Source organism: Alosa alosa, chromosome 19 (genome assembly GCF_017589495.1).
Source record: "Alosa alosa isolate M-15738 ecotype Scorff River chromosome 19, AALO_Geno_1.1, whole genome shotgun sequence".
In the NCBI taxonomy this organism is placed as follows: Eukaryota; Metazoa; Chordata; class Actinopteri; order Clupeiformes; family Clupeidae; genus Alosa; species Alosa alosa.
In genome coordinates this window covers 17,122,805-17,150,115 of record NC_063207.1, presented here as the reverse complement: position 1 = coordinate 17,150,115, position 27,311 = coordinate 17,122,805, and the positions used below count along the sequence as shown (strand labels likewise).

The 27,311-nt window shown below is 44.4% G+C and overlaps 1 protein-coding gene across 1 annotated transcript; it reads right to left on the bottom strand.

The window, feature by feature from the left end:
* Nucleotides 1–41: 41 nt before the first annotated feature.
* Nucleotides 42–26,065, bottom strand: LOC125284082 (tau-tubulin kinase 2-like). Its single transcript, XM_048227817.1, has 15 exons — nt 25,739–26,065; nt 20,706–20,854; nt 18,925–19,072; nt 16,026–16,099; nt 15,577–15,717; nt 15,369–15,473; nt 15,049–15,114; nt 14,803–14,895; nt 14,239–14,364; nt 13,786–13,943; nt 13,146–13,359; nt 12,574–12,782; nt 11,666–12,221; nt 7,214–8,103; nt 42–6,741 (listed from the first exon to the last, which is right to left on the bottom strand). The coding sequence occupies exons 2-15, from the start codon at nt 20,772–20,774 to the stop codon at nt 6,291–6,293; spliced, it is 3,300 nt and encodes a 1,099-aa protein (XP_048083774.1). The 5' UTR covers nt 20,775–20,854; nt 25,739–26,065; the 3' UTR covers nt 42–6,290.
* Nucleotides 26,066–27,311: the final 1,246 nt, after the last annotated feature.

The following is a 27,311-nucleotide window of genomic DNA, read 5'->3' as shown; positions in this document are numbered from 1 at the left end:
TAATGTAATATTGTATGCAAAAACTGAGTTTACACAATATGTCTGCATGCGGAATGAATATTTTATTTATAACCAGTTTATAAAAATAAAATACAAAATAATTTTGAAAGAAACCAAAACAGGAAGCAAACCAAAACAAACAAAACACTGTACAGGATATTCATATGGTACAAATGAAAATAATAAGACAAATAAGTACAGTTATGTACAATGTAATCTGCTCCCTCTGATACATCCTTTCTTTAACATCTGTACATAAGTTTTCCTCCATGTCACAACACTGACATAACTCTTGAGCAAGTAGTACTCAATCAGATCTAAAAAGTTCATTCATTCTTTTGGGTAAGCGGTGAACATAACACCCATCAGCAAACAGCATACAATTTATTGTTAAATTATTTTGTTGGACATTACAAATATCTTCATGTTTTGGGGAAAGGCCCCTGATTTTTTTTGGAACATTCTTCATACCTGGCCAAAAAAAGTGACACAATGCATAGTACGTGTATGACAGAATGGACAAACACACTCACACACACACAATTTCATTTTGGAGTAATGAACAGACATTCAGAGAAGAGATCAGAAGAGATCTGTTGGTCCACACAAGCACAGTACACCGTCATTGAGATATGGCAAGCATACCAGTGCAAGTTACCAAAATTTCCATGTCACCATGAGAGATATGCAAAATCTTTAGAAACTTCTTTACATGACCATAATCACTGTGCAGCCTTCCAAATGCCAATATCTTTGCTGCAGTATGCCCAGTATAGAAATAATGTAAAGAAGTAAACACAAGTGTCCCTTACAGACCTTTCAGAGCACCTCTTAGCAGAAAAAATTGATGCAAGAAAATGTGTCATTTAGGGAGCTACCACTCATACAAACACAATTCATCTTTTAAGAACAATTCATAATTTAGTCAGGTATGGGCAAGATGAAGTTTGACACAAGTTTCTGTGGCCCTAAATATATTTTACCAGCTCCTAAATGCACATATACTCGCCTAACACAATATAAATCTATGGCAAAATACTAACAAACAATGGACTCTGGGTAGCTAATTTGGCTTGGTGATATGGGATGCGTTTAAAAAAGATCATACCAGGTATACAGAATGTTATAATATTGCCCACTTATAAAACAACAGATTTTGCAGATTGCTGACTGTTCACTAAAAATTCAGATCAATGTCTATGGAAAGCAATTTTTCCATTGAATTTACTTTTACGGACTGGTTAAATGGGCAAACTGTGGTGGGAACATGTCATTTTTACAGTTTCAGTCTCAATTACTAGCTTTGTTCTGTTTGTGATGATTTTGTTAATGTTTCACCACTAAGTCCTCATTACAATGTCACATTAAGGCAGTGGTTCCCAAACCGTTTATGGCAGGCCACCCTTTGAACTTTAAATAAAAACAGATGCCCATTAGATGTTGTATAGCTTTCTCACCCATTGTTTCTAATTTAACAGTTAACATTTTTCAGTTTCATTGCATCAGTCAGTTAACCATAACTATCTTGATCTGAGATCTAGTGCTGTTAAACACTGTTAACTTCTCACTGGGTTATAAATCCATACAATGTTCCATGTTAGGCACACGTCCATTGTATTAATTAGACTATAGCCATACTATACAAACACAAAGTAGGCTATAGGCTACCACCAAATAGGTCAGGCTACTATGCCGAGAGAGCACAGTCATACAAAGTTCTACCTGTTTGGTCGTTTAGGTTTGTTCTATTTTCACCCTAAACCAGCGACACCCTGGGGGTTCTGGCCAACACTGGGAACTACTGCATTGAGACAACATTAGTGATTCTAGAGGCTTGACAATTCACCTGTTTATATTCTAGTCTCTTTCATTCAAATGACACTGAAACAGGCACTTCTACTGTGAAAGTGACTAATAGTGATTGAGATGGAACTCAATCAGAAAGCAGTGATGGACCACCCATTCATAGTGCGGGCTTAACTGCTTTTCTCTCTTCAAAATAGCAACTGATTGTGGTGCTCTCCATCTATTGTGGTTCCGGTTTCATAGGTGTACACCCTCTAACAAAGTGCAGCACATGTAAACTACAACCTCATCTTCTGAAACAAATGGTATTTCAACATGCTTCCATCATATAACCCTACTAAATTCTGCTTTCAGCCCAAAGAAACAATTTCACTCATTTGTTGTGAGGAGAGGGTTCTGCAAGTCTCCTGCTAAAACATTTCTCTGACAGAAGTTTAAGGAATTATTAAGAAAGCCAAATTGATTCTACACAGAACCCTTTCTTTAAGATTGCTGAAGGTTGCAGGCACATGTACATACATTAAGGCCAAAGATAAATTGGGTTTGGTCTGCTTGTGAAAGTAAAGTGGGAGAGAGCGATCTCAATTGGTCCACAGACTGTGAAGTATCATAAAATTGTTATCAAAAAAAAAATTGGGGCTATCAGGGCACTTTTTTAAGTGCACACATTAGCAATATAAACATATAAATCATATTTTGGATAAAAAAAGACACCTAAATATAGCAAGTCCCTTCCTGTGTATATTTATACTCATAGGTTCATACTAATGTGTCGGACATGATAATCAATTTAGTTGAGGACAAGTCTGTAAAATGTAATTGCTCTTTTTTGGGGTGGTCTGGGCAACTCATTAACTCAAACTGATTCCACATAAGAGCTGGATGAAGTGATGAAGTATATGTGAAGTTTATCTTTACACAGCAGGGGTTTGCCTCGAGAGGGATTGATCACAGCTTTGCTCTTTGTAGCGCATGCAACTGGCAGGGCTGGAAGCTTTCTTACAGCATCTTACAAGCAGAGGGGAAAAACAACCTTGAGATATAATGTAGTCAGATGGAGGAAACATTGCTTAAATCTCCTCTGAAATAAAATTGAGGGTGAAGGAACAGCATGTAGAAATTAAAATTCTGCAAGTGCTTGAGAGTAACAGACTAGTGTTTTATGATCGTGTTTTGGCAGACATGTAACCTTCAAAGACAAAAACCTGCTGTTGTATGTCATGTAATGTAAAATAAATAAAATAGATAGCAATAAATAAATAGAATAAACACTTTGTGACAATATTATGATCAGTGATATTGGCCCCTCAGATAATTCTCAAATTAAATGTCTACCAATATATTGAACAACATCCATCTCACTGTTCACTCTTTTGTGGTATAACAAGGAGCTTCACTTCAGAGCTTTAAGAGAGGCAAAGTGTAAAAACTCTGTATAACTGTTGCAATCACACAATCCAATGCTCTCAAATCTATTAAACAAATCCCAGAGGATTTTGATTTAAAAATGGCAGCTGTCCACTGCAGTTAAATCTAAATAGTATTTAGCAGCAAAGGCGCTTGCTGGATTTCAATCCCAAGCAACACTGTTACATAGTGCATGTCTGTACAGGACAGAACTTTCTCTTTTCCCTTTCCATTACAATGTTTCATATCCACCACAATGGTTCATCTTTCAAGTACTATCTGCATGAAATGGCCATTCCCTTTCAATGGGTGCTCTTCCATTCACAACATTTGGCCCTGTAGTTGAGTTAAAGGGACAGGCCAATTATTTATTTGTAGTGATGTCAAAACTGTCTGTTCATTCAATTAATACCATCAATTGTCACTTTTGTTGGTTGTCACTGTAAACTTTAATTCATACCTATGCTCAGTGTTCCTCTGGTCTTGTCTCTTGAAGGACTTTACACTAATCCTCTCTGTTAACTTTCTAATAAGGTCCTTTTCAAAACTATTTAAAAACATTCATCACCCTCGGGTGTCCATTTGGTATGTATAATAATGTTATCGCATCTCACTTCAGTGAGACACACAGAGAACTGCATGTAATTAACTGCCCTGTCATATATCTTGTCAGGAAAACATGGGGAATAAAGCAACTACACACACATATACAAATACACAAAATGTGTTCCTATGGCTCAATTCTTACAGCGTGGAGAAATCTAAGGGTCGCAGGTTAATTTACTAGGGAGTGCAAGTAAAGACAAAAACAGCACCTTCCCTACTCTGTGAGCTGCTTTGGACAAAAGCATCAACTAAATTAGCACATCTACACGAAGGCAATCCTAGAGGTGTTGTAGCAAGAGTGATGACAAGGAGTGTGCAGTGAGTATGTGAGTCGTAGACATTTTGGGGAGCAGCCGTTTATACTGTATGTCTCAGTCTTCAATAGCCTCCACACCACTCTCTTCTCGTCACACAAATTCTTATGTACACAACAAAAACAATATATTACAATTGGATTTTGTCTGGATTGAGACAGTAGGGTAGATTTCAATTCCATTCCCTAAAACGGATGCCCCAGGCATAAATTCAACACTTGTAAACACTCTTTTGATTGTTTCAACGTCTGCTTTGTTTCCCCTTATCTTGTTAAGGAAGGCAGGGCTCCACATTAAGAGATTCCTTGATGAGAGCGAAAAACAACCACACCCACATCCCAATGCTAAGTGTTTGTATCAAGGTGTCATGGTGGCTTAATAGGGGGCACAGACAGAAAGAAAATACGAACAAGGAATAAATAAGAACAAGGGGAGCCAGTGGCTAATGTCAGTCTATCAGTGAACCTGCCACTGCTTTGACTAATGCTTGCTGTGTACAGGACTAGTGATAAATACTTCTGAATAAATACTATAAACAGATCAAGAGATGACCAACTCCAAACAATCCACACACTCACTCACTCACTCACACACACATACACACACACTCACAAACACACACACACACACACACACACGCGCCTACATACACATGTTGTCCGTGCTCCTTGCGATACACGTACCTACATACACACATACACACTATTTAGTGTGAGCTTCACAGTATACATTCGTACACATACTGACAGCCACGCATCACCGTGCTTGTGGTGCCGTGGGCATTACTGCATAACCACATGCTTTTACGGACCCTATGAAATGCGTGCTAGTGTAAATACCAGACAAGTCAAAAGGAAAACAATCATTTCCATGACGCAAACAATCAGGACAAAAAATGCAACCGGAATGCAGGTGAGCACACAGAGCAGTCAGGGGAGGTATGCGAGACAAAGGTCAACTGAGGAGGTCTTCACAGGAGGTCTTTGTTTTCATTTTTTGGGAGTCATTAATCTTCAAGTAGGGACACATTACTAACCAAAGAGTGCATGTAATAACTCTTAATGCTGGAGAGAGTATTGTACAGATGGTAGAACTTATCACTTAATAGATTTTGTGATGAAATCTTATAGGCAACATTTCCTCTGAAAATTCATTAAATCTCCTAACTGACAACAGCACATTTGACTGCATTCAGCAGCTTCTGCTTCTCTATGACTGCAGTCAGAGGTCTTAATATAGAGTATCTGTATAGTTATGTACTGATGACGCATAATTGCAGTTACGTGGATGTTCTAAATACAGGCTCATGTCAACAGAAAAGAACAGAATGACATATCCATTCTATGAGACTTATATACTAACCAGCAGTTTTAAATGCTGATCGCTGCACTGAATGGCATCCAAAGCCTGAAGCATTAATGGAAAGTGGTAGGCTATGGTCACAGGAACGGGGCCAGTGACCCTCTTCTATACTAACCTATGTCTGAGGCTCTAAAGCGTTTCTTATAGTCTTAGGTATGAGCTACACCAGCTGCGTAATTGAAGCGTTCCGTTCGCGACGCATAAAATCCATTTTAAAAGACCGGTCTATTTTTTTCGAGCGTACGCGCCGCTATCACGTCTGGTGTAGCTACTTTCATTGATTATAGTGGCAGCTAATTGTTGCAGCAGACGCTACGCGAACGGAACGCTTCAGTTACGCGCCTGGTGTAGCTCATATCTTATTCAGAGGAAGTGTTGCCTGTTCTGAGGTGTTTAGTTAAATCCCTTTCTAGCAAAAGCCCCCATCAAGGGGCTATAGCCCAGCTCCTCACCCCATTAGCTCTGCTCTCCTGACATTAGTGTTTCTCCAACAGTGCAAACACTTCATTGGCCTTGTCCTGTGCACACACACACTGGCACAGTCTTAGATTCCATGCTTTGAAAACAGGTTTTAACACTCAATCTGCACATGATTGTGTTTAACTGGCACAGTCGCACCAAATGTTGTCGGCACACGAAAGGCAGCAGTTCCTCACCTGGGATCACACTCACATCTTGCAGGATCTCTCAAAGGATTCAAAAATCCCCCCACACACACACACACACACACACACACACACACAAACACGATTAGAGCTCCAGTGGTATCCCCAGGGGCCCCGCAGACGTAGATGACTATCTGCTCAACTTGCTGGAGCACTTCCACTCGCGGCTCTGCACGTGCCCGCAGCCAGCCTTGCCCCTCTGGCTGTGGTGGAGGTGGCGCAGCTGGAGGTGTGTGCGGCGGGCGTTGGCGGGCCCCGGGGGCGACGAGCCGCTGGACATGCTGGGCGGTGAGCGGCTGCGGCCAGGGCCCGGACGGGACGGCGGAGAGGACGAGGCCGAGCGCTGCAGCGAGGAGGCCGAGCGCGGCGAGGCACTGGAGCTGCGGGGGTGGTGGTGGGGGTGGACGCCGCCGCAGACGCCGGACACCAAGCGCGGAGAGGAGCGGCCCGCGTGGGGTGAGCAGGAGCGGAGCGGACGGCCGGTCGGCGAGGTGGCCATGCCGTTCTGCATCAGCTGGGCCAGGCAGCTGAGGAGCTCCGAGTCACCAGTGCTGCCCGCGCGGATGCGGTAGCGCCTCAGACTAGAGAAAAGGAAGGAAGGAGGTAAGGAAGTGAGAAAATAATAAAAACAAAGGATGCTATAGACCCTTTCAACAAGGTAAACAAAAACAATGCTTGAACGTTCTATTTGGGCCCCAATCTACTTCCTCTGCATTAAGATAACATATGGAATGTTAAAACGGAAGTCTTGTGGGGCCAACTATGATGCTGATAATGGAAGTCTCTTGAAAGGGTCCATATCAAAGTAGGAGAATGGAGAGCGAGTGGAGGAAAAAAGAAGAATGACTTAGAGTGAAAAATAGAGGGAAAAAAAGGTTTGCCAAATCTAATTTTGCTACTAGCTACACGAGTACATCTGCCAATGATACATTTGTTTCCAGACAGCAAATTGGTGATCACATTAATAATTTCTATGATTATCAGATTACACAGCAGACAGAACAGGATCTTCTGCCCCAAGAGAACAGTTTTGTTTGCACTGAGTGACCTTACCGGCTATCTATGCAGGGTCGGCTGGGTGGTTTGCCTGGAGGCGGCCGTGGTAAGAACTGGGAAGAGCGGCTCTCTGGAGCAGTGGAGGACCCCTCTGAGTGCACTGGCCGTGGTATCCTGCTCTTTCGGGACAGAGGACTGGACGAGGAGGAGAGGGACAGTGCCTCGTCGCCCCCCTGCCGGTCTGACACCGACACCCCCTGCAGGGACTCCTCGTCCTGGGAGCGGTCAGCGGGGGCAGGGGAGTCGGTCTGCGGCGCAACGCAGCGCCTCTCTAGCGACGGAGAGGGGGAGCAGGAGGGAGACAGCAGCAGTGGCGCCCCCTGATGGGCCTTTTTCAGCAGGAGCTTCTGCTTGGCCGAACCCCCGGGGGTGGTGGCGATGGGGCTGGACAGCAGCAGGCTGCTGGGCTCCAGCACGGGGATGCGGCTGAGCCGGAGACGGGGCGCCACGGAGCCACGGCTCCTCTCCGCCTCCACTGAGGGCACCTCCTCCGCCACCTCCCCCTCCCCCTCCTCCTGCTGTTGCTCCTGCTGCTCAGAGCTGGGTGGAGTGGGTGCGTCTCCATCCTCCTCCTGAAGGGGATCTTCCTCTTCGGCGTTCAGTGGCACGGGACTGCAGGGCGAGCGGGGAGATGAGCGTGGAGACACCAAGCTGGGCATGGAGCCCGCAGCCCTGGGTGGAGACTGGTCCTCCTCGGGTGGGGGGTCCCCCTCTGGGGTGGGGGAGGCAGAGGGAGGGCAGCGCTCCTGAGGGGTGGGTGGCGTGGTTGGAGTGACTGGGCGATCCTGTGCCGAGTAGTTGTTGTTCTCATTTTTGTCCACCAGGTGGCAGTGGGGGGAACTGTCGGAGGCAGGCGGGGAGTTTGCGGCTAAACGCTGAGCATTGAGCTATGGAAAAAGAGATATTGAGAGTGGGAGGGAAGGAGATAAAGGCAGAGGTGGAAAAGAAAGAGAGAGAGAGAGAGAGTATGAGGGCGACAAAATAAATAAATAAATTAAATTAATTAAATAAAGAGCAAGAGAGAAGAAAGGAGGTGAGAAATTGCACAGAGAGCAAGAGAGTGGGATGGAAACATAATATCCCGTCAATATTTGAAATATTATGACATCTCAAAGCAGCATCTGTGGGAGATAGAACATTTCAGGATGTGGTTCAGAACTCAGACAATTAAATCAGATGACAACCTGGCAATGCTATTCATGGGTTTCATCAGGTCCCTTTCCACAGGTGTATTAATCAAGCACCATGCAGTCTGTATTCATAATCTAGGTGCTTGATTTTATACACCTGTGGACAGGGACCTGATGAAACCCATGAATAAGTCCCACAGTGCCTTCAACTCTAAATTAACTATTCACAAAAAGTCAAATCAGCTGCCAAGAATTAAGTAATTGCTGATATGGGAGAGAACCACAACAGAAACGCCACCACAGACGAGAAAATGCAGGCTGCGGGGGTCCACGACATGCACACAGTGTTCAAACACCTGATTAAACTCAGTTCTATAAATGGGAGAACTGAGATTCACTGGTTATTACGATAAACGACACAGAAGTTACAGCACGAAAATACACAGAGTCTTCAAAGAGAACAAGGAACACCACGACAAATTAAAAATAAAACAAAATAAAGCTTAGCAAAACAAACAAGCATAAAGCAAAAAGGATGGTAGCCATGTGTAATGGGTGCAAGGTCAGCAACTCAAAAGCCAGGACGGGTCCATTGGAGGATGGTAACAGGTTGGGGCGGGAGAGGGTGGTGCCATGGGGGAGGGGGGGGTATTCACCTGCTGGAGCTGTGCGCGGGTGATGCGTATGACGGAGGGGATCTTGGTGCCGGAGGCGCCCGCCGGGATGGCGGGGAGTTTGCGGCTAAACGCTTGAGCATTGAGCTATGGAAAAAGAGATATTGAGAGTGGGAGGGAAGGAGATAAAGGCAGAGGTGGAAAAGAAAGAGAGAGAGAGAGAGAGTATGAGGGCGACAAAATAAATAAATAAATAAAATTAATTAAATAAAGAGCAAGAGAGAAGAAAGGAGGTGAGAAATTGCACAGAGAGCAAGAGAGTGGATGGAAACATAATATCCCGCCAATATTTGGAAATATTATGACATCTCAAAGCAGCATCTGTGGGAGATAGAATATTTCAGGATGTGGTTCAGAACTCAGACAATTAAATCAGATGACAACCTGGTGGTCAAGAGCCCATAGCCATCAGGTTTTTTCAGGTGTATTAATCAAGCACCATGCAGTCTGTATTCATAATCTAGGTGCTTGATTTTATACACCTGTGGACAGGGACCTGATGAAACCATGAATAAGTCCCACAGCGCCTTCAACTCTAAATTAACTATTCACAAAAAGTCAACCAGCTGCCAAGAATTAAGTAATTGCTGATATGGGAGAGAACCCAACAGAAACACCACAGACGTAGAAAAATGCAGGCCGCGGGGTCCACGACATGCACACAGTGTTCAAACACCTGGATTAAACTCAGTTCTATAAAATGGAGAACTGAGATTCACTGGTTATTACGATAAATCCACACAGAAGTTACAGCACGAAAATACACAGAGTCTTCAAAGAGAACAAGGAACACCACGACAAATTAAAAAATAAAACAAAATAAAGCTTTTAGCAAAACAAGCACAAAGCAAAAGGATGGTAGCCATGTGTAATGGGTGCAAGGTCAGCAACTCAAAAGCCAGGACGGGTCCATTGGAGGATGGTAACAGGTTGGGGCGGGAGAGGGTGGTGCCATGGGGGAGGGGGGGGTATTCACCTGCTGGAGCTGTGCGCGGGTGATGCGTATGACGGAGGGGATCTTGGTGCCGGAGGCGCCCGCCGGGATGGCGGGGAGTTTGCGGTGGCCCGGCGAGCGCTGGCCGTGCCCCGAGGACGTGCCGGGGGATGGTGGGAGGAGCGAGGCAGAGGAGGAGGAAGAGCAGGAGGAAGGGTGCTGGTGGTATTGGTGGTGTTGGGGCTGAAGCTGGTGGTGGTGGTGGTGGCTGTGGTTGTGGTGGAGGCGCGGCGGGTCGACCGAACGGCTCCGGCACAGTCCGGACGGGCGGGGCAGGCCGTGGCGCCGGCGCAGGGGGTCCGAAAGCGTGGGGTGGGGGCTGGGGAGCGCTGGGGCGGAAACAGGGCCCCGCACGGCTGCTGGACCACAGGCTCCTCCAGCGGAGACAGTGGGGAGGTGGGGAACTACAAGCAGGGAGGGAGGGAGGGATGGAGGAGGGGAGATGGAGGGAGAGAGAGGGAGGGAGAGATGAGATACATGTGAGTTTAGAGGAGGGGGAGGGGAGAGGGAGATAGCGAGAGAGAAGAGATAAGATCATAGAGAGAAGAAGAGGCGAGAGAGAGAGAGAGAGAGAGAGAGAGAGAGAGAGAGAGAGAGAAGAAAGAGCATAAACAGAGATGAGAGGGTAGGAAAGAAAAGAGTAAGGTCAGCGAGAGAGACAGAGACAGACATAGAGAGAATAAAAGCAAGGACGAAGGGCAGAGAAAAACAGAAGGAGAGGTAGAGGGAGATGGGGCCATGCAAAGAGGGACCATTGGGCAGAATATAGTACAGCAGATGGATGACAGGGATAGAGGGATAGAGAAAGAGAGGAGGGGAGAGAGGGAAGCAAGTGAAGTCAGATTTCAAAGCGAAGGGAGGAATGACCAAAGGAGAAAGGAAATTTGGAAGTGGGGGATGACCGATCGGCCGGTAAGTAAACAGTCTTCTGTCCTTGTTTCCCTCCCTACATGAGTGACCAAATCCAATCCTATCTTTGCTTCCTTCCCTATATCTGACCAATAACCAGCCCTGATATTTAGCTGGAAAAGATTGCTGACATGATGAGCTTCAGGTCAAGACCGGCTAACACTTGATATCTCCACACCACTACCACTCACAGACATAATAGACAACTTTTGTCAGACGTGAAGTAGGTTCTTACTATCTACAGTATACCTGTGAATGTAAAATGGCCACAGAATTGCTATAATTACTATAAACACTTATCTATTCAATACACCTTTAATATATATTCATTTCTGGGTCAAAAAATCCAAATACATTTTGTGTACCGCAGCTCTTTTGTAAAAACAGTAGTAACAGAAGTTTTGCACAGATTTTCAATGAGGTGTTTGTGGCAGCATAACACAAAAATATGTAGAAGGATGTGAACTCTAATGAGCATCATGGCAGACTTCAAACTGACATTTTCTCATGATGAGCTTTGATGCATAAGCAAGGCAACTCAGAGGATCACCAAAATAACAGTGCTCTGGCTGTAGATGATATAGCAGTAGCATACATGAAGCCAAAAAAGCCTGTTTAAAAACGCAACATTAAAAACAAAGAATTTGAAAGGAATTTAACATAGCCCAAATGCAAGTATGTGACCCCTAAACGCTGTAATGCATCCAAATCCCAAATGACCCCTGATGTCCCAAGTGCTTACCTGTGAGAGGGCTTCGTCCGGCAGGCCATTGGCGGGGCTAGTGGGTGTTATGGGGGGCATGGTGCTCGCTGTCTCCACGCTCAGCTCCTGCTGGTCAGCCCTGGGCTCCGAGCGTGCCGGTCCGTCGCCGGTGCTCCGAGCGGGTCCCTCCTGGTTGGGGTCTAGCTCGTCCACCTCTCCCTCCTCCGAGGGGCTGATGGTGACCTTGGCCCCCGTGGCCAGGCCCACGCTGCTGCCGCCGCGCTCCTGCAGGTTGGACGGCGCCTCCACCATCACCCAGTCGTGCGAGTTGGCGTCGCCGTCACCGCCGCGGCCCAGGCTCAGGTTCAGCGCCACAAAGCTGCTACTGGCGGCGCCCTCGCCCTGCCCCGTGGCGGCCGGGGAGCCCAGGGAGCCGCGCTTGGCCACGCCACTGCCGCTGCCCCCGCCGCCCGAGAGGACCTCCTCGTCGTAGTGCCAGATGCGGTCGCCAGGGCCACCATTGCTGAGAACACCGAGGCCAAGGCTGTGGCCTGCTGGCTTGTCTGATGTGTTGCCGGCCTGCTGCTTTGCTGAGCTGAGAAGATGGTTTTTAAAAAGTTATGTTTAGTCTGTTTTACAAAAGAGTTCATCGTGACATGAATATGTGATATGAATCATGTAAGGAAGAACCATTAACAGTGAAATGTTGAATATTTTTATAACTAAGTTATGTTTGTAAGCATCAAACATTTACTGGGAATTTGTATATCGTACATCTTAACATTCACTGTTAATAACGGAAATTAATTATTTATTGAACAATACTATAAAATGTATCAGGGCAGGGAGTCTTGAATCACTAAATGACCCTGTGAGGTATTTAGATTTGAGAACTATGGCATGGTGAGTGGGGCACTGCCAGGGGAGACCTCCGGCTCTGTTCTCACCAGGCCTCCAGGAAGCGCTCGGTGCTGGGTTTGGGCTCCAGGGTCAGCCTCTTCTCCAGGTCCAGGCTATGGAGGTTCCGCAGTTTCCTCAGCAGTGGTGCGTCCGAGGGGCTGGCGTCCGAGCGGAGCTTCACCGGAGAGGCCAGACTGAGTCCTGTGTGCGGGGTCAGGTTGCCCTGGTTCTGGTTTTGCTCGTCCTCTTTGCCGGTCTGGAAGAATATGATTCAGGCTGAACAATCTTTTATTGTATTGAATGGGCCTGATTGTGTAAACGGTTCAGTTTCAACTGATGGCCAGGTCACAATTATGCTCATAATGATGGAACAAAGACTAAATTACTAATGCAAATCATTATTTGGCATACATTTTCATGCTAAATTAACAACATAGTGTAAGTATGAAATGTATTATTTTACTCTTGCAATTTGAACCAAGTGTACTTGTTATTAGTTCCGTCCGCAACCGGTACAGACACAAAGCCAGATTTATTATCACACTATGGAATCGCATATCACAAATCCCAGAGACATCCCCAGTAGACTGTTTGTGGCGATCAGTGAGGGGGTGGTCACCTGGAGCACCGTCGGCCGGAGGTGGTTGCAGTTGCGGTCCATCTCCTCCCACACGTCAGGCTCCTGCTGGTTGGCAGGCTGGCCAGGGGAGCGCTCGGGGAGAGGGGGGTTGTTCTCCCCGTCGCTAAGCTGCTCGTCCTGCAGCACCTCATCCGTGTTCTCCTTGAGGAGGTCCTTCATAAGGTCCCCGTGGAGGTTCGAGGCATTAGCCATGCTACAGAAACACAGGCACACATGGGAGGGTACATTACATCAGGCACATAACTGAGAAATGGCTACTGAAAAATAGATGAGGCTGACTTTCAGCTACCACTGGTCTAACATCCATTTGCCACACTTAAATAATGCACTGAGCCTAGATAATTAACCAGCATAAAGCATGCTGCACACTACAGTATGCATACAGCACAATACAGTATACTTACACAGATGCAGTAGCACAATAGTACAATACAGTATACTTCCACACATGATCTGCCTATATTGTATTGTATACTGTTTAAATATTTTTTGTACAGCTGATATTCCATGTGTGAGTGAAGTTTTCATTTGTATTATACAAAGGTACCATGGAACCTCATAATCCTGTTATCAATCGTAGTGCAATATTGTGTATATGCAGTTTGTAATTGTGACATACCCCATGTGTGCTGGGGTGAGTCGCGTATGGTGCTGAGGGGTGGCGTTGGTGGTGTTGACGGCCTGAGAGCCGTCCGTGTTAATCCTCTCCCAGTCGTACATGTCATTCTCCACAACCGCGTATGTCTTCATGCTGTTCTCAAACACCGACATCAGCAGCTGCAACACAAAGCGTTCTGCGTAAGGTCTATGTCTTGAGGCTCAGTGTGTTGACAACATGCATGTCCTAACCCTAACCTTAGCCCTGATGGAAAGGGGAACCATCTCTAGCCCTGATGGAAGGGGGAACTATCTCTAGCCCTGATGCTTGGCCCCTAAAACTGAAACTGATTTTTTTTATATCTCAAAATTCATCCCACTGTTAATCTATTGAATCTCAGGTGATACAATATTACAATATCAGTGGTACACTGCACACACACACTCATCCAAACACACTCCATAATTCCTGTACCTCGTAGTCCGGTTTGGTATAGTAGTCCAGTTCACTGATGTGGTCCAGGAAGATGCTGAACTCGGCTGGCAGGTGTTTCAGCATGAGCCGGTGGTCATAAGTGTCCTTCAGCTTCCCAACCTGTTCCTGAATGTTGCACACAAACAGCATTTGTTCATACCAAAGCAGAAAAAACTCACAGACATCATCACTATCACAGTGTGCCTATCCTGTTACTCTTCAGCAAACAGTGGCAATAAATGTTTCATCACTTCTCTCAGAGATTTATTGTTCTTCATTAGGTCCCCCTGCTTATTGAACTATGCGTTCTTGATTACACATCCATTTTTTTCTCCTGTTATCCAATTCGTAATTTGTTTCCCTACTATATTCCTTCAGTAATACAGTTCATATTTCTACTATAACCCTGGACCGATACAGGTCCTTCTGGGACTATCTTTTTACATCTTGTTTACAAGCTTAAAGTGGACCACATATTCTGATAAATTTGATATATTCTGTTCTCCATTTATCAGATATCAACTTGGTTAGATGCCTCATCACATGTCAACAGGATGGTGGTACCTTGTCTTTGATCTTCCTCCATGGTAGTTGGCCCACCAGAAACTCCACCAGCATGTAGAACAGGGACCACAAGTCATCATGCCGTCCCATCTCCTGTGGAAGTAAAAAGGGTGCATTATATATGTTATAATTCAGTCTATAATGTTACTATTATAACATGAAAATTACAAAGGCTCTGGGTAAACATGACAATTAATGAAATAAAAAAGGCAGTTATTAAGAATCGCAGGAGAAGCTGAACCTCACCTTGTTTTTGTGTGCGTTGACTGAAGCATATCGTACAGTGCCACGAAATCCTGCCATTGGTCGAGGCTGAAAAAAATGAAACATGTAAAGTACACAAATGCATAACATAGGGTCTTCCTTATGATGTATTCACTTGGTTCTTAAACAGAATAAAATGTTGGCAGATGTGCATGATCTCATGTCAGTAGCACATTTATATTTAGAGGATACACACACCCATCTGATCCTGTGCTGAACAACCAAACATCAATAACACATAAACACACACAAACACACACACACATACACACACACACATTTTTGTTTTTGGCTTTACTTACCGGTCGGACCTCCTGGCATGAGTTGGTGAACTGCCGGGCCAGACCAAAGTCCAACATGTAGCAGGTTCGGCATGTACTGGGGAAGCGGCCCATGGCAAAGTTGGACTGAAAACAAGGCGGGTGAGAGCGAGAGTAAGAAAGGCATTCAAGAGCTATCACATACAGTATGCACACACACACACACACACACACACATACTGTGTCTCACCGGTTTGATGTCACGGTGCAGAAAGCCGACAGAGTGGATGCTCTCGATGGCCTCCAGGATCTGTCGGCCCAGCCGCAGCGTGGTGCTGACGCTGAACGTGCCCCGGCTCATGCTGCGCCGCAGGTCCGCCAGGTTCCGACCCTGACCAGGAAATTGGACACGCACAAAAACACGCCACAAACCAAAACACAGTGAGGTCACTGCCACCTATGACGTGCACAGTATTTTGTAACTTTTCCAGCTCCTCTAAGACTCTAGATGCTCAGTGTTTTTATACCATGGCCATCTAGACAGATAAAGTTGACATACTGTATATGTATCATCAAATTAATTTACCCATAAATGACTTATGTATCAGCAGACATACATGGGAACAGGGAATACAGAGACAGATGTATTACACATAACACATAAAACAATGGAGGACAGAAGAAGTGACTGGCTCATACCTGAAGCTCCATGACGACGTAGTTGAAGCGATCATTGCGACCACATCCCACAAAGCGACACACATGGTTTTTACCTGTGGATTACACAACACAATGAAACATAGACTCAAACAAAGGCAAGATGATCAGCAGAGATGTTTGGTGTTGCCTTACAACATCCAGTGGGACTGGTTTCACATGCTCTCCTACATGCACACACGGTCATAATCTTCTGATCTATCCCATGTTATGACATGATGGATGGGCTGGTTTCATCCTTCAACTGCCCTGAGTTGGGCAGACATTTTGGGACCATTCACCTGGTCATGTACGTACACTTTCTATACAATATTTCAATTTATTACACGGCTCTTCACAAGACAAGTAGAACACTCCATTGACTTGAATGGGATTTCCCAAAATTCTAGCAGTCATTGTTTCCGAGGAAAGGACCTCTGAAAAAAATAATGACCGCTGTCAATGGAGTTTGTGATTCTAATTCAGGTATTTCATATCACTACGCAAGGACTGGAACTTCATTCAAAAGTGAAAGCAGATGGTTGATCAGCTGTGTTCTAAAGAATGTATGATTCAAGTTCAGCGTGTGTAAGCGGGATAATGTATAGAACGCCGGTCATTATTGGGAAAATAAGTCCCTTCAGGGCGGAACAAGACCCATCTACTGCGCTTCGGGGTCCGGTTCGCCCTGTCGGGACTTATTTTCCCACAATGACCGGCGTTCTATACATTATCCCTTACTGACAGGGCAGGTTGTCATCTATAAAAATCACAGACAAAACTGGCAGTACTGATGTGTGCTACTCATGCACAGGAACATTAAAGGAAATTGTGCTGAGGTATGGGGCAATGGGTCTCGTGTTCTCCCCCAGACCCTAACAGGAAGCAGCAGACCCATCAGCCTGAGAGCTGCGGTAACATGATACAGGCCACATTGATTTTTTCTGTCTGACACGAGAGAAGAAATAGAGGAAGATGATGAAGGCCAGAAGATGAAAAACGAGGGAGTGGAAGGACCAGCAAGTAGAGAGAGAGAGAGAGAGAGAGAGAGAGAGAGAGAGAGAGAGAGAGAGAGAGAGAGACGTATAGTGAGAAGAAGAAAGAAAGATCTTGAGATGTCTCCCTTAGGAACTAGCAATGACGGGTATGTTGATCCACTTTCGAGACTCTTGAGATCTGAAGGGAGGGATTTCAAACAAAGGAGTGACACATACAACAGCCTTTTTATTAAACAAATGCTCTTATCCAAAACCTGTTCCACGTGGAGGATATGACCCGTTCTAGTATAACAACAGCGCGTTACAGGTGGTGAGCTGTGTTCACTTAAAAGAGCACCACCACCCTCTCACTCCTGTGAAAACAACTGGGATGTGGTGGCGGGTTGAGGAGGGTGAATGACCCTAAAGACCTTCTGCTAGATGCACCCCTCTTTGTGAATATCAAACTCATAACCACCGATTCCTTGCGGCAATGTCCATCTGCATACATCAAGGTTCAAGGACAACAAATAAAAACAATTGGGTAAATTAACGTTGTAGGTTATGCTGTCTATTTGAGGACAACGGTGACTTCCTGGTCACACCAATTGTGTTCTGGCAAGTAAACAAAACGAATGAAGGAATGTAAGAGCTTGTCTTGTTATCCGATTTGTCCATTTTAAGTACAATTTTGGAAAATGAAAATACGACTCGTTATCCAGGTTTTTCATTTTGGTTATAGAAGTGGATATAGAAAAAAACAAGTACATTTTTGTTTTTTGATTGTTGGTTTTAAATAGAAAAATGAATGGACGATTCATACACGGACCGTTAAATAAGTTGTTGGATAACTGGTGGACAACTTCAAATGTAGTAATGTTTCACACAAAATAGAAGCGGGCACAGCACCTTCACAGCTATTTGTAGGAATTTGGCTTGAGGCCAATGTTTGAGATGGAGAGTTTTTAAAGGATGGAACATACAAAATAGTAAACAATAGCTTTTATAATGGGCCTTTTCAAGCATGCTAAGCCGATCTGGGCCTGAATTCATACAATGGATTCTATGAAGCATGTCGGCCCTCAAAGGCACTTACATTCAAGCTATTAAGCTCTAAAAAGCCAGTGCCAGCACAACTGTCAGATTATATTCCCTTCCCTTAAAGGTCTGTAGCAAGGGGGTGAAAAACTGGAAGTTCAGTGACACTTCTGCATACCACAAGAGTTACCGTTTGCTGAGTTCAGTGAGAGCCAAGGGGCAATGCACCCAGAATCTGAGAACCCCGCGTGACCATCCCAACTTTGCTGAGCAGCAACCAACCCTCACTGAATCGACCTCTAAATCTCGATATAACCCAGTACAATGTAGCATACGTTGTATACCATTTCTCTCTCTGTTTTTCCTACACAGCTGGTATCTTGTCTCCTCATTTCCTGTCTTCCCCCTTACTTCTCCTATTTCCTTCTCCCTTGCCCCCCTTCCCTCACTAGAATGACTCAAACCCGCCACCCCCACACACACACACACACTGCTAAATGTCTCATCCTGTCCAACAGAGGTCCTCCATGTTACTATATCGTTGTCTATGCTCTTGACAGTGTTAGAACCCAACCTCTGTAAAAAGCTACTATTGATGATTGCACTTGATCTGTATCTATGAAGTTCTGATGCACAGAAAATGCCATTTGACATTTTACTTAATTACATGCATCCCAGTTCCATGTCTTCTTATCACCCTCCCTTGTTCTGTAATGACACCGTTCCAGCTTTACACGTGGGAGAGAACAGTGACAATGCCCTCAGAATATTGGCAGCTGGGACTCTAATCCTGCTAATAATCCAGGGTGGTAAAACCAGCTCCTAATGACCCATTCAAAGACACGGATCAGAGGAGGGGAAGAGGGGAGGACGAAAGGCAGCTTTACCCTGCAGCTTCTTCAGGACGGCCACCTCCATCTTCAGCACCTGCTTGGGCTGCTGCGCCGACTCCACCTTGAGAGCCACACTATTCCGGGTCAGTAGGTCCGTAGCATCGTAGATCTCGCCGAAGCCGCCACCTCCGATCTTTTTCAGCTGTGGGAAGAGGAGCAAGAAAGAATCAGGGAGAGGCGTTAGTCGTTTTAGCTTAATTCGTCTCAATGGGGAGACCGGAGCAGACTCCTCATTAGTGCTGCCTGAGACTCGGTTATGGCATCTTAAGTTACAGTGATTATGTAACGTTTCCACTGGTGACATTTTTTTTTTGTCTCAGATGCACGATTTCTTTTTATTCGCAACCTTGGAGCGACCTTGTCAGAAAATGCTTTGTCAGGCACTTTGTCTGTCTCTTCCTGTCTGCCTCACTCACTCCCCCATCTTTCTCCTCACTATGCCGTCTGTCTCTCTATTCCCCGTCTCTCTCTCTCTCTCTCTCTCTCTCTCTCTGTCACCCCTCCCTCTTTTCCTCTCTTTTCCTCTCCTCCCCTATGTCTCTCTCTCTCAGCGGCTGCATCAGGATGAGTGGCACTGGTTACATAACAGAGTTCCACACAAGGAGGGCAGCGGCATGGCACTACAGCCCTCACCTTACGTGCACCCCCAGACCCCTCCCTGCCCTGCCCTGTCCCCTGCATTGACGAGGACCCTGCTGGCACTGTGGGCATGGAGTAGGAGAGTAACAGCCTCCACAGCAAATACTAACAAGCCCGCAAATAGCCCAGGCTGCTCAAAATAGCAAGGCACTGACACTGATACAATAAGCCCCTGACACTGCACACACCGAGACAACTGGGGTGCAATGCACACATAGTGAAATATCCCTGAGGGGAAGCTTGCAGAGGAGAGTGCCAGCCTTAAGGCATTTGGCATTTGTGTGTGTGGAGTGGAGGGTTGCAGTGGAGAGAAGAGCTGAAAGAGGGAGGGGGAGGAGATAGATAGAGAGAGAGAGAGAGAGAGAGAGAGAGAGAGAGAGATAGAGAAAGAGAGAAACTGTTAATCCATGCGCCCTCCTCATAACTTAAGGATTAGAGGGACAGAGATGAGAGTGGGCAAGATTTAAAGACCCTGGCAAGGACGAAAAACGGCCTTTTCCCATTGATTCCCATGATGTGTGTGTGTGTGTGTGTGTGTGTGTGTGTGTGTGTGTGTGTGTGTGTGTGTGTGTGTGTGTCCCAGTGTGTCACCGTAGCTTTGTCTCTCTTTTGGACAGCAATACTAGCTATAGTTATAGTAGAGTTCACCCTTATGTAGTTACTTCATACAGCTTCACCTGACCAATCAAGAATTTGAGTGTGCCTGAAACTGACCACTGATAATAGCAGAAAACAGATGTTTTCAGTGCTTAAAAATAATCCAAATGAGAAGAAATAAAAAAGCCTATGCTCTTGGTCAGGTATCCACTAAGTTTGCATGCTCATCAGCCTGCTCAGGACCTCCGGACTGTCTCTCTCGTAACACATACCACTTTCACCCCAAGTAGCGCTGTACCAAATACAATGCAAGTCAATGGAAAAGTGCCATCAAAAAGGTAATGCTGCTTTCAAAACAATTCCAACAGGATTCTACATATAGCCTATAGCATTTCATGATTGTCCATAACTGGAATAGACTTCCCAGTATTTTCAAGAAATGTCATAACCCATAGGAACTGTGAAAACAAAAGGGATGCAGAGAAGAAAAGATAAAAAGAGAGAAAGCTGATGAGCTGAGCAGGGCTGTGTTGACCCACCACTTTCCATCTGTCCTTGACCATGACGGCCGGTGACAGGATGTCAGTCTGCTCCGAGCCGCCACTCATCCTGCCTCTGGAGCGTCCGAGTGCTTTCCTCTAGCAAAGTCCACCTGTAGTCAAGCCTGGCATCAGGGCCTGGTCAGGGCCTGAGAGAGAGAGAGAGAGAGAGAGAGAGAGAGAGAGAGAGAGAGAGACAAAGAGAGAGGGGACACATAACTTAAACAAATCATATATTTCAGGTTAAACAGCACAAACTGATGAAAGAATGGAGAATAGCTTCAGAACCCATCATCAAAAAAGACACATATACTGTAGATGAATCCCAGGGAGCAGTCAAATATAGGCTAAGTGAGGGCAGAGTAGTAGACTGGCCTTGAGAAAGCCACCCCTTTATGTCCAGGAGCTGACTGCAGCTGCCACGCCTTTTCCCTGCATCTAGCTGGTGCTCTCCCTCTCTCAGTCTCACTCTCTCTCCCAATCCATCACACACAATACACACACACACAAACACACACGCGCGCGCACACACACAAACATACATAAATTATGCTTACCAGCAATCTGGTACACTATTAAAACAAATGTATTGAAAACTTGTGTTGATTTTTTTTAACACATCTCTGTGTCCAGATAGGGACAACACATTCATTTTAAGAGTGTAAACAACTGTATACATTCAAACAACTGTAACCTGCACATTAGCAGCTGGTTGATTTTAGTGGTTGATTATGGAGTTATGGAACGTCCATGTGAGCTGCCTTTCTTGGAGCTTGGATTTATTTTGTTATGTCTATCAGAATGTACATCGCCCTAGCTAAATTTTTACAAAATATACCTAACACCAAACAATGGTTTCAGTACACTATTAACCCTCCAAAGGCTACTTTTCATCGCAACCTACAAAAAATTGCATTATAGTTATGCCACAGACATAATGTCATTGGTGAGGTCATTCAATTACTCTACACCAACTCAACAGAGCTACCAGCCCTACAGTGAACATATCAGTCCACCTGTTCGTGCCATAATGCTTAATTTATCAAACATAACCCTGACACTGACTTTATTTGTTTAACTGTTAATGTCACATTTTGGAAGTAAGATTAATGTACGTCAAACACCTCAAAAATCACAGGGCATTTCCTAATGCTTTAAACACTGATCACTGAAATCTAATCTAATGAATGAGAAGTTAAGATATAGTTGTGATTTGGGACAGACAATTTGATCACTAGCGAAAGAAAAGCTTGGCCAAATATAAAATCAAAGCAAGATGACAGGGAGGCAAGCCAGCAGTTCCAATATACCTGACTATGGACAGCTCAGTAGATCCTTAATTTGAGAAGAATTACCAAGAAATAAAACATAAGATGTTATTTCACAGAGATGTCCTCTTTCATATTTGCAATCCAGTATTCAAAGGGAGTGGGATGTCTCTTGCTGTGTCCCTAATAGCACGTTCATGAATCAAATTTACAGACTTTCCAGGACACCCCAGTACTCCATGAATAGCGTATACTGTTCTTTCACTGGTACTGCAGCTGGAATTCTTCTTCCTGAAAGGGAATCTCTGAGATTCAACCCCAACACACACACACACACACACACACACACACACACACACACTGCTCCCCTGAGTCAAGATCGGCAAACTAAGATGCAATCTGTTCACCCATCCATCCAGATTCGCAGGGAGGAACCAACAGCTATCAATATACCACAGTACACCCTTCTGATAGGCCTAGTATGAGCTGATTCTCCTACACCTCCAACCTTACAAACGACAACAGAAGCATGACTGAGCAGACATTAGTGTTGTTTAACACACACACACACACACACACACACACACACACACACACACACACACACACACACACACACACACGCAAACATTTTAACGCATAACATTGTCAATACAATTCAGATTTAATATTTATCAAAAAAAGGTTAGGCATAAGTCGCAATGGTCTATTCAGTTTAAGGATGACATGCTGGCTGGCAATATTTTGGTGAAAATTATAACACAAACACCACACCACAATTTCAACTCAGAGGTGAAGTTTTAAACACAGTCCTACCCTATGCACTCCATGTATTTGAACATTTCCAACTAACAAACTGAAATCAGACAATAGCCATGACAATCTGAATCAGGTGTTTCAAACCACCAAGTGTAGGCAAGCAGCAGGTGTTTTTCACCAACATTTAATTCCCGTTTCATTGGAAGGTTTTATGGAAACTTGATGAGTCCAGTCACATGTGGTAGAGAAAAGAGACACACTAAACATACAGCGGTTGTGATCTCCAGAATATGCATTAGGAAACCCTCCTCGTGAGAAAAGATGAAATCTCACACAACAGCAGCTCAACCTTTCATCTGCGGAGCCTGACTGAACTTCTTGGGCTCACTGACAACATAACAGCACATCGGACTCAAGACTATGATGCAGTTACGTAAAGACGGCACAGTGACAGTTTTGCCCGAACATAAATAAGTTGTCCAACACAACTGTAAGCTTACAGAGAAAAAGTCCCTGGAACAACAAATACGCAGCCAAACAAACAAATGACAATTGTTGCAGGACAGCATGGCATGAGCTAACTGTGATGACTAAGACATGCAGGCCTGTGTCACTCCAGGCTGTGTGTGTGTGTGTGTGTGTAGAACTGCTCCGAGTGCATAATGACTGCTGGAGAGAGTGAGTACATTGAGTCAGCTAAGGTTTGGATATTCCACAAAGCCGGTAAATGTAACAGAAAGACATAACAGCACTCAGCATGTTGTGCGAGGTCACAATTTTAAGATTCATCTCTCTCTCGTTTTTTAGTTTTGCTGACCTTTAGAGGGACCTTTGCTAATGTTTTTAGCATCTACTGACAAACACTGAAGACACCATGTATGACACATAGCAGAATAACCACAAATAATTTATTATCACACAGTCCATATCCTGTATCGGTATATCCTAAAACAATCATGATATTAAATAACACAAATTATTGTAGTTCAAAAAAGCACAGCCTCAAGTGTCTATGACACATCTCAATGTCAATCATGCCCTATGATTTTTCAGCTGTAGTCATGTTCAGGCATAAAGGGAAGGAATTTCTTAGCCATGGTGCAGTGGTGGTGTTGGAGTCTCATGCCACACATGGTCTCAGTGCCCCCACAGGTTCGAGTCCAAGCTGACGTAATTTACCAATCTCTCTTTTTCCTATACTCATTTCCTGTTCTCTCTTCACTGTCCTGTGTAATGAATGTGAAAATGTACATAACATAACTTACAAAAAAAAAAACAGACTTTGGTTTACCTTCTAGGAGTGGACAAAATATTGATACCTACACAATGTACTTAATTTGCACAGATAACTTGCTGCATTGTAGATTAATATTTTACAATGTATCGTGTTTTGCAGAATTGCTGAATCGTGATATTATTGTTATCGAGGGCAACGTATTGTGACCGTATTGATTTGTGAGTTACTCTGTGATTTCCATCCCTATTATCTACTGCAAGCCATTGTCTTGTGATACTGTAAATGTCTTTCATTTTCGTGGTGCGGTTCATTTACAAAAATGGCTTACCTAATAACACTGCAGAAATTAATGTCTAAAGCTGATGTGACTGCTTCATAATGGTAATAACACATTATTAACTGTCTAATGAACACCATATAAAAGCTTAATAAGGCTCATTTGTGATGTGGTGCGTTGTAGTGTACGTATGAACTGCAGCTTGACTATTCCCCTCTAAATGACTTTGGATAAAATTGTCAGCTATGAAAATTAGGCTACTATCTGGAACTTCAGTATGGGGACAGCCAGCCACAAAGAAATTGTTTCCTATTCAAGTACCCTTGAATAGGAAGTCAACAAATATATGAAGACTTCTATTCTGACTTTCCTTTTAAAAAAAATCCAAAAAACATCTAATAGCCTAGCCTGATGCTTTACATCAGTCATTGTATTTGTGCGCTCTTAAGGATAAACTTCTCTGTGCAGAGGGAAGTAGGCTACTCTCCTTATGTTTAATTTAATTAATTATCTGAGTTAACACAAGTGAAGTTAGGCTGGTGCCTCCTTAGTCCATGTTCCATGTGTGGCCTTGTCGAATTTGACTCAGTCTTCGGTTGACATTCTTACCATGGAGACTCACATGGACTTCAGACTGCTTTATCATCGCATAACAACATCTGTGGTTGTCCGTGAGTATCTTGGTCGCCGAAATGAAAAGACATAATTGCGACATAACCTTTATAAACTGATTTACCAGAATATCTAATACAAGGGTGATGATATTGTTGAAGGCATGATAGAAAAACTACCAATAACACGACATTGGATAGTTAACTGTTCGTCAAATAGAGAACCAAGAAATTGAGAAATTGTGTTAAATTTACCACTGCATTAAGAGACAATTGGACGGTTCATCCTGACCTAAGAATCAGGGTTGTCAACACTGATCTTGCTAAACCAGGCTAGCAATTGACAAGTATAGGCAACACTCACTTTAGGTAGGCTAATGTTAGCTTAAAGCTAAGCAGAGATCATACGTGCTAGCTAACTTCTGCTTCAGATTACCGTTACGCAATTAAAGCTGGTCATAATTCTTTTACCGTTTAATTTATCTGGTAACCCAAGAGAGTGGACTATGAAAACCTTTTTTGAATGCATGGTCCTATACTTGATAGAAGATATCAAGCTGCGAGTGTGGTTTGATTCTGTGTCTGCTTGTTGAACCGATCTGCGTTGCGTTGCGTTGCTACTATGAACATATGTGTCTATGGTTGCTACACAGCAGATTTAGATATGTGCGTTCACGCTCGCCCTAAACACAAGGGCTACAGTTGTTTTCCGATTTTCCTTCACTGTGATGCTAAACATCATTATCATGGAAAAAGCAATATACAGATTATTTTTCAGCACTGTCTTTAAACGTTACAGGCTATCATGTCAACTTCTCCCGGCCTCATTCATTCGTTCGTATGGCAGTTACACTCAGCGAATCCTTGCAAGCTATTCTTACCTTCGTTGCTCAGTCCTTGATGCAGTAGATGCTAGATGTGGTTTAAATTCCCTTATGAGTGTATGCTTCGGCCCTCTAATAGCGATCGTAGCGCCATTGCGGATCGTTTTCAATATGGAGTGGAGTGAATCTGTTTTACCGCAGCATGTTCTGGCATTTAAATTAATAGCCTATGTGTTGGTTTAAAATGCGTCTCTTTCGTCGTCTCCTTGTCCTCACAGCATCTCGATGCTTGCTTGCTGCGGACCCGTGACGTGAGTACTCTCCAGAACTACCTGCCTGCGCGCGCGTCCACGATACAATCCACCCTCGCAACAGCAAGCCTCATGAACGCGCACTCTCTGTCCGACTCACATCCCTCATCTTTCCCGACCCGCCCACTTGTTTGGCACGATCCCTTGAGATCATCATCATACCCCATAAAATGCACATGGTCATTTAACGCAATTGCAAACATTATCACAACAATATTCAAGATTATTTTATTAGCCTACATCTCATTATACTTGTAGCCTGTTCCTTTTGCAGAAATGAATAATATAATAGTAGGCTATTAAAATGTGTGTGTGTGTGTGTGTGAGAGAGAAAGAGAGAGAGAGAGCTTTGTTGTTTGGTGGATAAAGCTGTTGCAAAGTCTGCCGGTCCGAGCCTTGAGGCTGACCGCTTGCCAGATGGAAGGAGAAGCTCTCTGTGGTTAAGTGGATGGAGAGCAGCTTCCACAGATGCCTTGAGCTGTATGCAGTCGCACAACCCTTTGCAGTGCTTTGCGTTTGATGGTAGTGCAGCTTTCATCATACCATGCAGTGCACGTCCAGGTCGTCCCGTCTTCTGTGATGTTGAGGCTAAACATGAACTGAACTTGAACTTGATCTGGCTGACTCTCCAGTTCTACAGTAGGAGCCATTGATGATAGGGTCCAGCCTATCTTCTTTTCTCCTGAAGTTCACAATCAGCTATTTGGTCTTAGCAACACATAGAGAGAATTGTGGCACTCTCGAATCCCATTTTGAGCTGCTCCCACTACTCATCCAGTCTGAAGGTAGCCTACACTGACTGAAATGTATGTAAACTGATTTTTATATTCTGTGTATTTTATCTGTCTTGGTATGTGTGTATATGATCTTGAGTCTGCTAAATAAAGCTTCATCATCATCATCATCACTCATACAGGCCGTCTCTTTGTTGTTGATAAAACATCTCAGTGGTGAGCTATGCATGGCCATAAAGGTTTGGGTAGGCTATACAGGCAGAGGACAGGGCTCAGGACACAGCCATGGGGGGCACTTGTGTTGAGGGTCAATGAGGCTGAAGTGTTGGAGCTCATTCTCATTACCTGACGTCCACCCGACAGGAAGTTCAGGATCCTAGCACAGGCCAAGCATAGCCTAATAGCACATAGTCATATTTAAAATGTAGTCAAAACAAGCAGCTGACAGCGTGATTGACAACCAATGACTGTATGATAATTCATAGAATGATATTCATATGCTATTGTTTTTATACACTTGATGACAACTTGTTACCATACAGAAAAAAAGAAATGAGCTATGCTGCATCTGCAGTCCACCTTTAA